Source organism: Bombyx mandarina, chromosome 22, assembly GCF_030267445.1.
Source record: "Bombyx mandarina strain Sakado chromosome 22, ASM3026744v2".
Lineage (NCBI taxonomy): Eukaryota > Metazoa > Arthropoda > Insecta > Lepidoptera > Bombycidae > Bombyx > Bombyx mandarina.
In genome coordinates, this window is record NC_143228.1 from 11,287,364 (window position 1) to 11,304,804 (window position 17,441).

Genomic DNA, 17,441 nt, shown 5'->3' on the forward strand with positions numbered 1-17,441 from the left:
TATGCATCCGAGGCTGGCAAGGAGGCTCTGCGTTTTACCTCACTGTCTACTAATTCTACATGAACAAGGTCCACGGATTGAGTGCTGGGCGTGCACTGGGTTTGCAATGTATCCGCCAGCAGCTCTGCTTTTTCGTCATCATCGAACGTCGGCCTGAGAAGCCTACGAGGGGGGGCATAGTTACTACCGTATCCAATTTGAGAGTACGAGCTAAGCGGTGGTAAGACTTTTGAGAGGGCGCGAGTCCTTCTAAGAAATCAGACCATCTGGCATCTCGGACTTCGGCGTTGCGAGATTTTACGTCGCGTTGTAGGGCACGCATTTGAATACGATTTTGAGCGGTAGGATACCTATCGTAGGCGCGAATCGAGGCATTTTTAGCTCTAAGGATTACTGAAGTCCGTAACATTCAGACTGTTAACTCATTGCTCTGTCCATTGCATTAAAAAGCACATACATAATATGAGCGCTTGTTTCCACATTTTTTCTTAATCACTAACGAAACATAAACTATATTTGGTATACCAAAACTTATTTTTGTAATATTTTATCAACTAACTAACACGATTGCTCGGGTTATATTACTTTATTTTCCGCTTGTATTTTCACTGATTCTATTTTTCTATTTCAGAGTCTTGTAACAAGCCGAACGAAGTTTATGAGCGGTGTACCTTCGACTGCCCTCCACAGACGTGCGACAGTCTCGACAAAGCGTATGCGTGTCCATTGCAGAATAACCAAACTTGCGTAGGAAAATGTAAATGCAAACCCGGCTACTACAGAAATTTAATCGGAGAATGTATTTCCGAAGAAGATTGCCGTACGTATTAAGTTACTTGCTTAGACTTAATCTGGCTAAGTTATTCGATAAACATGTTTATTACAGGAAGATGTCCCGGAAAACATGAATATTATTCTTGTGGCGGAGCATGCGACAACATTTGTGACAAACTAAGCGAAGAGAACCAGACAAGTTGTTCGATAATTAATATAAAATGTAATGAAATGTGTTACTGCGAGGAAGGCTATGCACGGAATAAAAACAATATTTGTGTACCTTTTGATCAATGCAATGGTGAGTATCCAAAATCACAGAAATTAATATATAAATTCCAAAGTATGTCCATTAATTTTCGGTTTGTCTTGTTGTCTTCCAAGATACAGTTATACTACAACATGCAGTTATACTACAGCATGAGCAATAAACACATGGTAGAGCAGATTTTGTGCAGAGATATAATAGGGGTTAAAGTATGAAACTGCCCATTTGTACTGAAAAATTGAAATTCGTTTTTATTTTTATTTAACATATTTATTTAATCAAAATATTTACTATTATTATCTATACATTGCTGCCATCTAATAGGAAGGTCATTTATGCCTTTACGATAGAACTCTGGTGATCTAGATTTTACAAACTATGTGAAAGAATTTTGTGCTGCCTCCTGGGAAGAAAACTTTTTATCAAGTAGAAAATTGTCTAAATCACGAAAAAAATTATAGTCTGTTGGAGTAAGGTCTGGCAAATATGGAGGGTGATGAATGGTTTCTAATTGTAATTCCTGTAGAGTTAAAACGGTTTCTCGTTCTGTATGAGGTCTCGCGTTATCATAAAGCAATAATGGTGAAGATCGCTTCATGAGTCGGGGCTGTTTAACTGCAAGTTTTACTATCATTGTTCGGAGTTAGGCACAGTAGATGCCGTTATTGCTTGACCAGATCGGAGAACGCTATAGTGAGTAACACTATGCTGAGACCACCAAACAGTTACCATTACCATTTTATTGGTAAGCTTTGCTTTAGGACACTGTTGCGGCGTTTGACCTGGGGTCAGCAGTTTGCGTATTTAACTTACGGTTATCTTAAAGAATCCACTTTTCATCACATGTCACAATTCGATCCAACATTCCTTCATTTCTGTATTGATTAACAAGGCAACACAAGTTTCAACACGTGTGTCTTTCTGCAGATCAGTCAAATCATGAGGCACCCATTTTTCATATTTTTATTTTATTAATTTGAAGCAAACGAGTCAATATTGTTGGTAAGGTAACGTTAAACAATGCCGCTAATTTCCGGATAGTTTGGCTCGGATCGGCTTCCACCGTCTCTTTACATTCATTGTTATTCACATGTGTGAGCGGTCTTCCACGTGGTTCATTCTTCAAATCAAAATTTCCATCACGAAAGCGTTTAAACCAAAATCACCCGGTGCGTTATTTAGCAGCCCCCTGTCCAAATGCAACACTGATATTGCGAGCTGTTTCTGCAGCGTTAGTTCCGCGTCGAAACTCGTATTAAAAAATCACTCGAATTTTTGAAGTATCCATCTTTCTTGCCTAAGCTGAATAAAAAAACAACTGAAATTGAATGTTGCACATTTAAAAGAAGAACGAACCCTTTAAAAAAGTTTCACTCATAAATCTAAAGCCACGAAGGTTCTATGTGAATTCGAAGTACCTATTACAATAGAACGGCAATTTCATACTTTAACCCCTATGGCATTTTTTTTTATTCTGGGAAAAGGTATCATGCCATCATTAATTATTATTGAATATATCAAGAAACGTGACATTATACATTCCTGTATGATATTTATTCGTAGTTTGGCCTTAGATTTGATCATCGTTACTCTCCTATTAGAAACAAGTGTAAACTCTGTAACTGCTTACAGTGACCCTTTTTTTAGCAAGATTCCTACGCCGTGTGACATTTTTGTTGAGTTTTTGCCGAACAGTAAAGATCCCTTCCTTTCGCAGTCACATGGTTGCTGCTCCGCGGCCCTTTCTTATCGCTAACACTCATTACATTTACTTAATAAATGTGGTCTGTGTCTTTAATAAAATATGGCAGCGTACTCTCCTGTTTTAACTTTCTTACAATTTGAAGTCGTCGTGGCGTTCTTCTACATCTTCTAATACTTCTTTCTACATATTCTGTTACTAGACTGATTAATTTTAAAACAAATAACTATAAATTTTCAGTATTGTTTTTGTCGGAAATTTATTTCTGTTTTATTTTCTGTAAAAGACAAAAAACGCAAATTCACAAATTTATTGGTAACCGATTTTTTATTGTAGAAACGTTATAAATATTACTTCATTTTTCTCTCTTTACCTTGTTTCTCGCTACACCCAGAAATACTAACAACGCAATACTAGAAATAAAAAAAATATTAATCTAATCACGTTCACAATTTATGTCACGAAACAAAACTAAAGATATAAGGTTTTTATTTCTTAGCTCCTACTTGTGGAAAAGATGAAGTCTACAATGATTGTATACAAGGGTACTGCCAACCTAAGAATTGTTCACAAATAGGGAAACCCATTGCTTGCCCAAGAATAGATCCCAAGAAATGCATCAAAGGGTGCTTGTGTAAAGAAAACTACGTCAGAGCTGATAATGGAACGTGTATACCAAAAACCGACTGTCGTGAGTACTTACAGTTATTAGTAAATATTTCATAATTTAGTTAGAACTGTTCATCCTCATTGTTTTTCTATTCCTCTTTTCCTCTCGTATGTAAGTTAGTATGACTGGTCTCCATTTAGACAGGCTTCGGATAGTACATTCTTACTTTTTTTTGAAGCCAATTTCTATGTTATTGTCGGACATGGTTAGCCATTGTCGTATCGTAGATTTAATAATACGTCAAGACTTTATGACTCAGCTGTCTAATTATTATGATATTTTCAAACTAAAGAGTCAATTCATAGCATAACAATTACAATTGACACGCAACGCAAGGATACCAAAATCCAAATTAAATCTTATATCTCAAAGTGGGTATTTTTTGGTTTGTATGGAGTTTTGTAACTGCGGAAATCGGGTGGATGCATAAACTTGTCTATAAATCTCAACTAGTAAAATAAAGGCCAATTTACCGTGAATTATCTTATTCAATATCTTATTATGAATTATCAAGCATCCTGCGGTGGAGACAACAACGCTCGTTCCGGCTGCGGCGTGAACTGTAACAAACGGTGTAGCGATATCGGAAAAGAGCCAGGAGCATGTATTGCAATTTGCTATGACAATGCTTGCGATTGCAAAGACGGATTTTACCTAAACGAGAATGCAGGAAAATGCGTAAAACCAAACCAGTGCCGTGAGTATTTTGAGACGTAGATTGTAGTTCAGAAAATATACTATTAAACTAGAAAAAAAAGGATGAAAAATATAGATTACTTGAAACTATTAACGCATTGATGGTACTATGACAAAAACCTTCCTGAAGTCCCAAATATTGGAATTTCCTTTTCCTTATTCCTTCCTCGACTGCCTTATTCAGATCTTCCCTTATTCATGCCATCTTTTGATGCTTCAAGTAAAACTAAGTGTGCATCAAGAAAATAAAACCAAAGAAAAAACAAATCAAAAGCAGTATAAAACTGAAATAAAATGCTGGTATTTAAAACGAAAATCTGTGAATATTGTTAATCAATCAGCATATAAAACTCTCGCGATTGTGAAAATTTAATAAGTATCAAAGATCTTTGGAGTGAGTTAACAAGTTTATCTTTTTATCAGCTCCAAGCAGTTAGGAAAAAACTACCATGCAGACATTTAATATATTATACATACGTAAACCAACATAAACAGAAGTTTTCTTTACTTTCTTTCTGTTTTACTTTCTACCTAAAAGAGAAATCATTTGCAAACTACCAAACGCGGCGACTTACGACTGTTTTTGAGTAAAATCGAACCTGATATCAGATAAAGTAATGAAATTGTGGTCTTTAAGTTTTAGGGGTGTATAAAAAATGGGGGGAGCTGAAAAATATTTGATTTTCAAAGGGGGCGGTAAAAGAAATAAGTTTCATAATATCTGGTTTACAGAATAAATTAATTAGAAAGAAATGAAGTAGACTTCAATATTTAACCTCAACTATATACATAACTATATAATTATAACTCAATATTTAATAGTGTACATAAATATAATATATATGAAATTGAAGTGTATTATTATTTATATACACATCTGTTAATAACGAATGTATAGGATTTATATTACTAGAAATTTGTGTAAGAAGTAAAGATTTATAAAAATAAATTTAGACTTATAAAATTTAAAGTGATCTTCTACATCTTCTGTTATTAGATTGACTAATTTTGAAACAAATAACTATAACTTTTCAGTATGAAATACCAAATATGTCGGAAATTTATTTCTTTATTATTTTCTGTAAAAGACAAAAAACGCAAATTCACAAATTTATTGGTAACCGATTTTTTATTGTAGAAACGTGATAAATATTACTTCATTTTTCTCTCTTTACCTTGTTTCTCGCTACACCCAGAAATACTAACAACGCAATACTAGAAATAAAAAAAATATTAATCTAATCACGTTCACAATTTATGTCACGAAACAAAACTAAAGATATAATGTTTTTTTTTCTTAGCTCCTACTTGTGGTAAAGATGAAGTCTACAATGATTGTATACAAGGGTACTGCCAACCTAAGAATTGTTCGCAAATAGGGAAACCCGTTGCTTGTCCAAGAATAGATCCCAAGAAATGCATCAAAGGGTGCTTGTGTAAAGAAAACTACGTCAGAGCTGATAATGGAACGTGTATACCAAAAACCGACTGTCGTGAGTACTTACAGTTATTAGTAAAAATTTCATAATTTAGTTAGAACTGTTCATCCTCATTGCTTTTCTATTCCCCTATTCCTCTTGTATGTATGTTAGTATGACAGGTCTACATTTAGACAGGCTTCGGATAGTACATTCTTACTTTTTTTTTGTAGCCAATTTCTATGTTATTGTCGGACATGGTTAGCCAACGTCGTATCGTAGATTTAATAATACGTCAAGACTTTATGACTCAGCTGTCTAATTATTATGATATTTTCAAACTAAAGAGTCAATTCATAGCATAACAATTACAGTTGACACGCAATGCAAGGATACCAAAATCCAAATTAAATCTTATATCTCAAAGTGGGTATTTTTTTGTTTGTATGGAGTTTTGTAGCTGCGGAAATCGGGTGGATGCATAAACTTGTCTATAAATCTCAACTAGTAAAATTAAGGCCAATTTACCGCGAATTATCTTATTGAATCTCTTATTATGAATTATCAAGCATCCTGCGGTGGAGACAACAACGCTCGTTCCGGCTGCGGCGTGAACTGTAACAAACGGTGTAGCGATATCGGAAAAGAGCCAGGAGCATGTATTAGAATTTGCTATGACAATGCTTGCGATTGCAAAGACGGATTTTACCTAAACGAGAATACAGGAAAATGCGTAAAACCAAACCAGTGCCGTGAGTATTTTGAGACGTAGATTGTAGTTCAGAAAATTTACAATACTGTTAAACTAGAAAAAAAAAGGATGAAAACTATCGATTACTTGAAACTATTAACGCATTGATGGTACTATGACAAAAACCTTCCTGAAGTCCCAAATATTGGAATTTCCTTTTCCTTATTCCTTCCTCGACTGCCCTATTCAGGTCTTCCCCTATTCATGCCATCTTTTGATGCTTCAAGTAATACTAAGTGTGCATCAAGAAAATAAAACCAAAGAAAAACAAACCAAAAGCGGTATAAAACTGAAATAAAATGCCGGTTTTTAAAACGAAAATTTGCGAATATTGTTAATCAATCTGCATATAAAACTCTCGCGAGTGTGAAAATTTAATAAGTATCAAAGATCTTTAGAGTGTGTTAACAAGTTTATCTTTTTATCAGTTCCAACAACATTAAACACTTATCACAAACAAAAACCGCATTCAAATGAATGCTTTTAAAGGCAAAACATAAATGATAGCATACCGTTTGTATGCTATTTTTTATGTTTCTCTTATACTCGTTTAAATTTATCTAAGTAACTAGCAGACTCGACAGACGTTGTCCTGCAAAAATTCATTCAAGTCGATCCAGCCGTTTAGTTGTAGTATAGATAAATAACCTAGATACCGACTGCAGCGCCATTCTTCGGAATGACTTGTGAATCTAAATCATCCAGGGTGCCACCCAAATGCATGCAAAAAAAATCATTCAAATCGGTCCAGCCGTTTAGGACCGTAGAGGCGGGGGCCAGGGAGGCGGATCTCCCCCAAGCTGGCCCTCTAAGTGTTTCGGGTCCCCCTCACATGTCGGTCTGTGGACCGGCGAGGGGGATCTAAGAAGACGACGTGCAAGCTGCTTTGCACGCGTTTTACGCAAGAGCATCCGGGTGATGGAAGGCCGGCTATCCTTGACCCACGCTGGTTCTGACCCAGCGGGGTATTCCGTAGGATAGCTCAGTCTAACCGGCGCCATCTAGGCGGGCTCCGGATAGCCTGCCGACCGAGAGGGCTGGTGGTCGTGGCGCCGACGACCGCCAGTCCGGCGTCCCGAGGGGGAGGGTGATGGGAGAGATGTGCTCCGCACTAAACACTTCACTTTCCCCCCCTTTGCCTTTTCATGAGTTCTGTCTCATGTGAGGTTTGGACGTTGGTTGTTGAGCGACAGGAGGTTATAGTCGGTTCGACTCCGACATGCTCCGCCCGCCATCCCCAGTGGAGGGCGGAAGTCCGGCGATTTCCTCCTGACCAAAAAAAAAAAAAAAGCCGTTTAGGAGCTCAATGACAAACACACGCATTTCATTTTTCATACTTAAATCAGATTGTTCTTATAATAGGGAATTCTGTGTATAATAGATGCGAAATCTTCAACATTAATATTTTAAATATGTTAAATTATAGTTAGAAAAATATATATATCATTATATATATTTTTTAAATACTTCATTGAAATATTGGACGCTACTCGTTGCTAACGCTCGCGCTGGCCGGTAACAGGTATACTACGCGCATGCGTTCGAGTGCTACGCATTCACTGTCGGTCTGTCTCTTTCTAGTATGGTAGCGTTCAACGTGTAACGCAACCTTGTTAGAAGTCCCATTAGAAGCTTTACTTCAATAATAATAATAATAATCTTAAGTTTCGACCAAGCCTTAATTAAATTTCATTGTTTGTTTTTTAGCTTCAATATGCGGTCCCGATGAAGTGTATTCCGATTGTACAAACGGCGGTTGTAATGCGAAAAACTGTACACAATTAGGCAGACCCGTACCTTGCGTTAAGATTAATCCTAAGAATTGCAAGAAAGGTTGCATTTGTAAAGAGGGATACTTACGCGACGAAAACGGCTTATGTGTTCCTGAACAATCTTGTCCTCGTGCGTATATGTTGTTGCTTATCGCTCATTCATCATCATCATCATCAGTCCACAGTCGTCCACTGCTGGACATAAGCCTGTCCCAAATTACACCACTGAGCCCGGTCTTAGACTCTCCTCATCCACCTCTCTTACCATCCACCAAACCACCAATCGATTATTCATCTTAAAAGTATTAGTTAGTTAAGTAAATTAGGGCCACTTTTTCAACATTTCTGTCCTACAAAAATCTGGTGGTAAGACTTATGAAGATCCTGTCAGCAGTCTGGTTTACTGGTTTACTGGTGGTAGGACCTCTTGTGGTGAGTCCACACGGGTAGGTACCACCGCCCCGCCTATTTCTGCCGTGAAGCAGTAATGCGTTTCGGTTTGAAGGGTGGGGCAGCCGTTGTAACTACATTGAGACCTTAGAACTTATGTCTCAAGGTGTGGGGCGTATTTACGTTGTAGATGTCTATGGGTTCCAGTAACCGCTTAACATCAGGTGGGCTGTGAGCTCGTCCACACATATAAGCATTAAAAAAAAGCCTTTCAATATTTACCGCAACACATTTATTTAGGTTTGTAGAGTGGGACAGCTTGTTTTAAACAATAAAACTAGTAACTAATTCTAAGTAATGTTTTGTGATCAGCGTTAATTTTAAAATTGTGGAGTCTATCGTATTCTGGGTGAGCGATTACTGAAGTCCTTAACACTTAGACTGCTAACTCATTAGCATATAGTTATGTTACTTTACTTATTACTAAGCACTTTGGGAAAATGTAAAGAAAGAGAAAGGTTTTTTTTTCGTGCGAGCTTGTATATTTAATCAGTTCTCTGGATTTCTTCAATATATGAAACTAACAAAATTTTAAATTTAAAACGTAATGATACCTTAAAGATTTACTAAATACTAAACTATAATTTAAATTATTTACAGGTCCATCATTGCAGCATATTTTTTCTTTGAGCTAATAAAATGTATTACATGAAAAATTTTATTACTGAATCAATTTTGAATAAATTATAATATTTTTATGTGGTGTTATATAACAATTAAAACTATTTGTTTCCATACTTTTGTTTTATTTACACCACTCTCCATAGATATTATACCTATTAAAAAAAATAGAACTCGAAGAAAAACAATATTTAAATTTTACACACAAAGACATATGGTTACAAGAATATTTTACTGAATTCCACTTTGGTTTAAAGGGCGGGATACCTTACGATAGGCAGCGGTTTGGCATTGCTGATGTCCATGAGTGATGGCGACCACTCACCATCAGGTGGGCCGTATACTCGTCTGCCTACAAGGGCAATAAAAAAACCTTTTCGAGATTTCGGCCCCATATGTCAAGATATGATACAATTAGTTATCAGTTACATCTTCTTGATGTTTACTCCTTAAGAATCGATTTATTAACTAATATTCGCTCGTAGCCTAAGGATATATTCCAGCTTGTTACGGACGGGGGTATTTCAACAGTACACGAGGCTTGCATACACATTCTTTACTGCTATAGATGAGCAAAAGTGCTTACAGCGCAGTTTTTGAAGTGAAACTTCTTTAGGTGCGAGGTGCGTTGAGACTATCCTTCTTCAAACGAGACTTGTGGAGAGTATTTAACGGTAGGCAGCGGCTTGGCTCTTCCCCAGGCAGGGCGACGGTAACCACTCACCGTCAGGTGGGCCAACTCGCCACAGATTCGTTACGGCTAGAGAGAAAAGATACAGCGAGCTAGGCCATTTCTCTGATACACAGCATTCCCTATTACAAGAGAAATTTGATTTATGGATGAAAAATGAAGAAAACCACAATACTACACACTGCAAAAGAAGTTTCACTTCTTTCATGTTCACCAAGCTGCACGCGCACCTTTTTTTTGTAACTTTCAGTTTGGTCTATTGAGCATAGATAAGACGGCAGTATCCACTACTACCGAGTGACATTATGGACTTATGAGCTTCGAAGGTTAGATATCCCGTAGTTCCATGTTCCGAAAATGTTATCCTTCTATAATGAACAGTAGCAAAGGTAATTCAAAGATTACGATTAACATCCTATGTTATATGGTAAAAATACGAATTGTGGGATTTCTATACAATTTTAATCAACAACTAACTCTTAGAGTTTACGTTTGCTTATCTGTCAGTCAACCGTCGATAATAGAGTTACAATGTCCTTAAAGTACAAATTATAGTCCATCATGACGATAGCAAGGACAGGTCTCTTAAGGGAACAGCTTCCAATCAATAGGTATTAGCGGAATACCCGAGGCGAGAATACCGATAAGTGGAGATTAAAAGCGTCGAGTAAGAGAACTACTTAGTGTTTTAAAATTATTTTATTTCTCCACACTGCGCCACGTATATGCTAGAAGGCGTTAATTTCTAAAAAAAATTCAATTCAATTTTTCTAGCGTTACAGCATGAGCGTCAGTTCTAAGTTAAATTGGTTTTTCAGGAGTAAAATCTAAGAAATACTATTTAGAAGGATATTTTTTTTTAATTCGAACTAAACCGAGATTACATTTCTCATAAACTACCGTGGCCTTAAAAACGGTAGATGACTTATTTAACCAAGAAATGAATATGCAGTTTTAAAAGAAATGTCATTAAGTTTTCACCTACATAGCTGTTTTTCAAAGTACTGATAAGATACGTTACGGTTTATATCATTTTCGAGCAGTAATAAAATTTCTGTTTTCGAACGAGTAATTAAAATTTTTTTACTGTTTATATTTCTATTTGGTATATACATTATAGAGAAGATATATATAGACGTGCAAACTAACCAATGACAGTGAGCTACTCGCCGGATCTTCTCAGCGGGTCGCGATTCCGATCCGCTAGTAGATTCATTCACGAAGCAGGTGCTCTTGAGCAGTTTAGGTTAGGTTAGGTTAGCTTGGACGCGGTGCCTGGCAGAAAACCTGCCCGAGTGTTCAGTGGCTGCTGGTCCTTTTGTTTTCTTGAGGACGAGCAGGCGCTGGGCCGGTGCATCCTGGGCGTGGGCAACAATCTCCTCGTGAGGGGTGAGAAAGAGGAGATTGTTGTCCGCGGCAAATTTCTGCCGGGGCGGAGGAGTCGCTCCCGAGGGCTCTCTATCGTAGACCACGGGCTGTTTTACAGTTCGCGGCCTAGGGGTCTCCGCTACGTGGCGGTGTCGAGGTGGAGAAGTCCGTGGGTTGCTCCTCAACCTGTGGCCTAGAGGCATCCGTGGCGAGGTGATTGAGCCACGGTGCCGGAAGGTGGCTAGTTTAAGTTAGCTTAGTTTCGTTTAGTTAAGCAATAGAAAAAAATAAAAAAATTATATATATAGTTTGTAGATACCGAGCAGCGGGCGGTATATCCTGCACCGGAGGCATCTGCGGGCCTCGGGAGGATCAAACACCCTCCCAAAAAGAGCGGCCACATCGCCTTGGGGAAGTGATGTGCGTACCACCCACTTCTTTAATATGAAATATGGCTAACTATGAGAGAGATTTGTCATGCGACCCGGCTGACGCCCGGCCTTGGTTACCGATGGACGCGCAGGAGTAGGCGACCAGGCCTCTGTTGCTGATAATATTACTGGAAGCAGTTATTTTGAAAATATTGACGGAGAACCGCGTGGATCGTCTTCCGTTAGAAAACGCTCACGCGACAATGCTCCAGTGGGAGATGGGTCGGTGGATCTGTCCTCAGATGAGGAAGGCTTGCTGCTCCCGAAGAAATTACCGACCACGAGGAGAGGTCGGCAGGCTTCGAGAGGGGTGAGTGCTTCACGGCCGCGGAGGAACGCACAGGGTAGGTTCGTGTGCTCCAATACTCCGGCGGCCAGCAAAGCAGATAGTGACATGGGGGTCACTACCGAGGACCCTGGTGGCGAGAGCTGTGCCTCACTAGGGAGCTCAAAGGCGGAGATCAACGCCGCCAGAAGAGAGCAGCGCAAAACCATCGCGGCCGACGAAGTGTCGGAAATAGCCCGACGCGCACGCGAGCGACGCGCTGCTCTAGTGGCGGAAGGGGGGGAACCATCTGCGGTGGCCCTAAGTCAGCTTGCCTTGGATGGGGTGGACTTAGTCCTGAAGGTTGCCACCAAATTCGGCAGTCTGAAGGGCACGTTCACCCGCGGTCTGAAGGAAGCTGCCGCGGACATTAAGGAGGCGATTGGCATCCTCCTCGACAGGACGGCCTCTGAAGAGGTTGCGAAGTTGCAGGAGGAAAACAGCCGTCTCCGAAACAACATGGAGGACCTCCGGCGACAAGTCACTGCGTTGAGCGAGCAGCAGCAGCGACGTACGTCCACTGATGCCGCATCGGTAGTGGCCCCGGCTCCCGCACCGAGACCGGCAAGCACTCATACCGACGACGAGGTCGAGCGCATTGTCCGGCTCTGCATGCTCCAGTGCGGGAGCATGGTCAATGCTCGTATGGAGGCGATTTCTCGGCGCCTCCCTGCGGAAATCCTCCGTCCGCCACTAGCGGCCGATACACGGCGGAGGGCTGAGGAGCCGCCGAGACCTAAGCCTAGGAAGGGGAAGCCCGCGGAGGGTGTTAAAAAGCCCGTCGAGGGAACCCCATCGAGCGATCAGCCCACGACTGCTGGGTCTAAGGGTGAGACCTGGGTTACAGTCGTGGGCCGCAAGAAGGCACGCAAGGCCGCCAAGGCGGCCTCAGCAGCACCGCATGCCCCCGGCCAAACCGCAAAGGCGGTTGCGCAGCCTGCGCGGCGGGCTGCCAAAGGCGGTCGCAAAGGACCGACGATACGTGCCCCGCGTTCCGAAGCTGTGACGCTCACGCTAAAACCCGCAGCTGCGGAGCGCGGCGTAACGTACCAGTCGGTCATCGCCGAAGCCAAGGCCAAGATCAAATTATCAGATCTTGGTCTTCAGGCCGTCACCCACAGGCAGGCTGCCACGGGTGCACGGCTGTTCGAGGTGGCTGGTGCTGTGAGTGGCAGTGCCGAAAAGGCGGACGCTCTGGCCGCCAAGATGAGGGAGGTCCTCAACCCCGAGGACGTTCGGGTCTCCAGACCAATGAAAACCGCAGAGGTGCGGATTGCTGGCCTGGATGACTCCGTGACCTCTGAGGAGGTGGTAGCGGCCATTGCCCGAAGTGGAGAGTGTCCGCCGGACAAGGTGCGGGCCGGCGATATACGCACCGACGCCACCGGACTCGGCGTAGTCTGGGTTCGGTGCCCTGTAGTGTCGGCGAAAAAAATCGCCTTAAGCGGCAGATTGCTGGTTGGCTGGGTCGCAGCGAGGGTGAAACTTCTGCAGCCCCGGGCTTTGCGGTATTTCCAGTGCCTGGAGAAGGGGCACGTCCGGGCAAAGTGCACCGCTGAGGTTGACCGCAGTGACCTTTGTTATCGCTGCGGTCAGCCCGGCCACAAGGCGGCTCAGTGTTCCGCCGCGCTCAACTGCAGCTTGTGTTCAGCTGCAGGGAAGCCGGCAGGACACAGGCTGGGTGGAGGAGCCTGTGGCGCACCAGCCAGCAAGGCCAAGAAGAAGAAGAGGAACTCAAAACCTGCCGGGGAAATCTCGCTGCCCCCGCAGGCTGGTAGCTCCGTGGCCGACTCCCGGCCCACGACCGTTGCCGAGGGAATGGAATGTCAATAATGGCACAATTCCATTTCCTCCAGGGCAATATCAATCACTGTGCCAGAGCTCAGGATATTTTACTTCAGAGCATGGCAGAGTGGTCGATCCACGTGGCTGTGGTCGCCGAACCGTACTTTGTCCCCGCCCGTGACAACTGGCTGGGGAGCGTTGACGGCTTGGTGGCCATTATCGGCCAGACTCTGATCAACCCGTCTCGGGGCCGCGGCTGGGTTGTTACGGTCTCGGACGGCGTCGTCATTGTAGGAGCGTATTTTTCTCCCAACAAGAGTCTCGCCGACTTTGAGGGGTTCCTTGTCGAGTTGGGCGCCGTCGTAGGCCGCTATCACCCTCGTCCCGTTCTGGTGCTCGGGGATCTCAACGCCAAGTCATCGGGGTGGGGATCTCCGGTCACTGACCATCGGGGCCAGGTGCTAGAAGAGTGGGCGGTGACAACTGGTCTGGTCGTCCTGAATCGGGATTCGGAATACACGTGCGTGCGGCAGCGGGGCGGGTCGATAGTGGACGTCTCGTTCGCAAGCCCCTCTGTCGCCAACCGAGTCCGCGACTGGCGTGTCGCCGTGGAGGTGGAGACGCTGTCGGACCATCGGTATATCCGGTTCGACGTCTCTGCCCAGACCGCGAGCGGCCGCCAGCCAACAACCCCGATTAACGACGGCCCACGCTGGGCACTTAAGCGCATCGACAAGGAGCTACTCGAGGAAGCTGCCTTAGTCCAGTCCTGGATTTGGGAGTCGACAATGGACGGTCCCGTCGACGTCGAAGCGGTGGCGCTGTGGTTTAGAGGGGCAATGACGCAGATCTGCGACGCGTCCATGCCCCGTGTCCGCCAACAGTCCGCAAGGAGCCAGGTGTACTGGTGGACCGACGAGATCGCGCGGCTGCGCATTGAGTGCGTCGCGGCTCGCCGCCGGTACACGCGATTCCGGAGACGACGTCGACGGGATTCCGTTGAGGAAGACGCGCTGTATGAGGCGTACCGCGCGTCCAAGGAGACTCTGTGGCTGGCCATCGGCGACTCTAAGTCGCGTGCCAGGGAGGAGCTGCTGGGGTTCCTAGATCGGGATCCGTGGGGGCGCCCCTACCGTTGGGTACGGGGCAAGTTGCGTGCCTGGGCGCCTCCACTGGCGCAAAGCATGCAACCCCAGTTGCTAGAGGCGGTTGTATCGACCCTCTTCCCTGAGCGAGCGGAATACGTTTCCCCGGCGATGGCTTCACCCTCAGCTACAGACTCTCGAGAAGAGGAAAGCACCGATGTCCCCGAGGTGACGCAAGTAGAGATGAGAGCGGCCGTGTCGCGACTCCGGTCTAAAAACACAGCGCCGGGACCCGACGGAGTTCCTGGTCGAGCTCTCGTCCTGGCTCTGAAGGAACTAGAGCCCCAGCTGAGGGGGCTCTTCACGGCATGTCTCGAGCAGGGTCAGTTTCCCAGTGTATGGAAGGAGGGGTTTACTTTACGTGTTTACTTTATAATTTGAGGTTATTTATCAATAAATAGATGTCTCTGATTTTTGTAGGCACGGACTATAACAAATTGAAAAAATAGGTAAATGATATGTTTAAATAACATTTTTAGTTTCCTTATCATAGATGAACCAAGGATACACTTATAATAGTACTCGAGTAGGTACCCTTAGCAATTGCAGAGCTACCTTGGTACATATACATACATATTATATCGTTTGTTCTTTCTTCTTTGTAAATGTGTAAAAATGTGTGTCAGAGATAGGTACTTTTAACCTTTTGAACGAATTAGTCACATATTTGCGACAAACGAAGGCTTGCAAAGCTAATTTACTATAGTAGAATTATTTTATCCGTGCAGTTTGGGTCATAAAAAATCGGAGCGGTGAAGCGAGTATTTCGCTCTCTCTTCCACTCACGAGCCTTATGGACGGGCATAGTCATGCGCATTATGTCAGTTGTTATACTGTTCAAATCATTGTCATCTGCAGTGCTGGCATTACTATTACATATTTAGTTATTTAAGTACTAATTGTAACAAAGGATAATTAATATTATTATTTTCATTTTAAATACTTTATGAATATTATTCATTATCAAAAAATATTGCTTTTTTGTCCCAATAGTATAAATGCCATACTTTACAAATGTATTATACCGGAAGTACACAAAAATCGAATTAAAAGCTTATTAAATTAACGTTTTTTCGTGGCTTTGCCACGTAAATCTAACTTCGTATAAAAAACGAGCAAATAAAATGATGAAGTTTCGTTTATGTCTTAATCTAAGACGCCTTTTAAAACATTCAGGTAAAAAATTGCCATTGTTCTTTCGCCAAGACTACACTATAAAAAAATATTAACAAAGACAAACAATATTTAATCTCAATTTGAGAACAGACGTCAAGAACAAAAGTTTGACAATATAATATATATATATATATATATTCTTATACACACTTATATTCCACAATATAATATATATATATATTGTGGAATATAAGTGTGGAAAATTTCATACTCCTCCGTCCGCGCAATTTTCGTAAAAAGGGATACAAAGTTTTTGCTTCACGTATTCATATATAGATATACTATTTTCATAATTTTAATTAAATTATAAAATAATATTCAAATTAAAAGTAAGCTACATAAATTAGAGAAAAATATTATTGTTTACTTGGAATTGGCTTTTATATAGCAATTTAATAATCAATAAATAAAAACATCATTTCATTTTAATAACACGTTATACGCAATTCATTGCACATATTACTTAAGCCTTCGTCAAACAGAACGCGTACTTAGCGCGCGTCATAGCGCTAAACTAACGCCGCGCTATGACGCGCGCTAAGTACGCGTTCTGTTTGACGAAGCCTTTAAATTATTATTAAAATATAATGTGCATCATTCAGAAGGATCCAACTCATAGCTCAAAGGGTGTTATATGCTTAGTGAAGACTATAGATACTAAAACAATGTATATTCTATCTATTTGAACACGGCCTCAAAAAACAAAGCACATGTAGAGTAAGGTGTAATACGTGTTTGGTTGTGCTATTGTTTTACTGCAGAAACAAAAGGGACGGTGAAACCAAAGCTATGCAGGCCAACAGAACTATATAGTTTTTTCAATAGGTGTTAAAAATTCCTTAGAACAACGAATCCTGCTTACACTTCTTACTGAATTTCGAAAATATTCGTCATCATCATCATCTTTTATCTGCCTTTATCTGCCCCCTGCTGGACATAGGCCTTCCCCAATGCCTTCCACATAATGCGATCCTCCGCCTTCCGCATCCAACGACTTCCCACCGTGCGCACTAACGCAACGAGGATGACGGTGTCCTCACCCTCTCTACGGACCTCCGAAAACCCAAGGATATGCCATTTAATGGACCTCAATTCTACTTCCAGCTCTTCCACATCCTCATCTCGCCTCAAAGTCCGGATGTTAAACGTGTCAATGGTCAGTTGTTTATGGTGGCCTGCCGACCAGGGATTCTTCGCACCCCCTGCCCTACCGTTACCGTGACCGCCACCGTGGCCAGAAGTAGTAGAGCTGCCGGGTACTGGGGGCCGTAGCATTTTCTGTCCTGTCATTGGGATGTTTGTGCCCTTAAGTCACCACGCTGGGGATGCGGGTTGGCAACTAGGAAGTTTAACGTCGTACCCAGGACGAAAAATATTCGTGACTAACTAAATTCCTAT

At 42.1% G+C, this 17,441-nt stretch overlaps 1 protein-coding gene across 50 annotated transcripts in view; it reads left to right on the top strand.

Moving 5' to 3' along the window:
* Positions 1–17,441, top strand: part of LOC114252100 (zonadhesin) — a 160,670-nt gene that overhangs the window by 46,722 nt on the left and 96,507 nt on the right. For 47 of the 50 annotated variants that reach the window (XM_089736897.1, XM_089736912.1, XM_089736904.1 and 44 more), the window contains 6 exons: positions 632–820; positions 887–1,075; positions 3,244–3,435; positions 3,929–4,111; positions 5,412–5,603; positions 6,098–6,280. In XM_089736897.1, coding sequence (XP_089593023.1) covers positions 632–820; positions 887–1,075; positions 3,244–3,435; positions 3,929–4,111; positions 5,412–5,603; positions 6,098–6,280 — 1,128 coding nt within the window. The remainder of the gene's footprint in view (positions 1–631; positions 821–886; positions 1,076–3,243; positions 3,436–3,928; positions 4,112–5,411; positions 5,604–6,097; positions 6,281–17,441) is intronic. The other 3 variants (XM_089736918.1, XM_089736932.1, XM_089736911.1) reach the window with 2 other exon arrangements.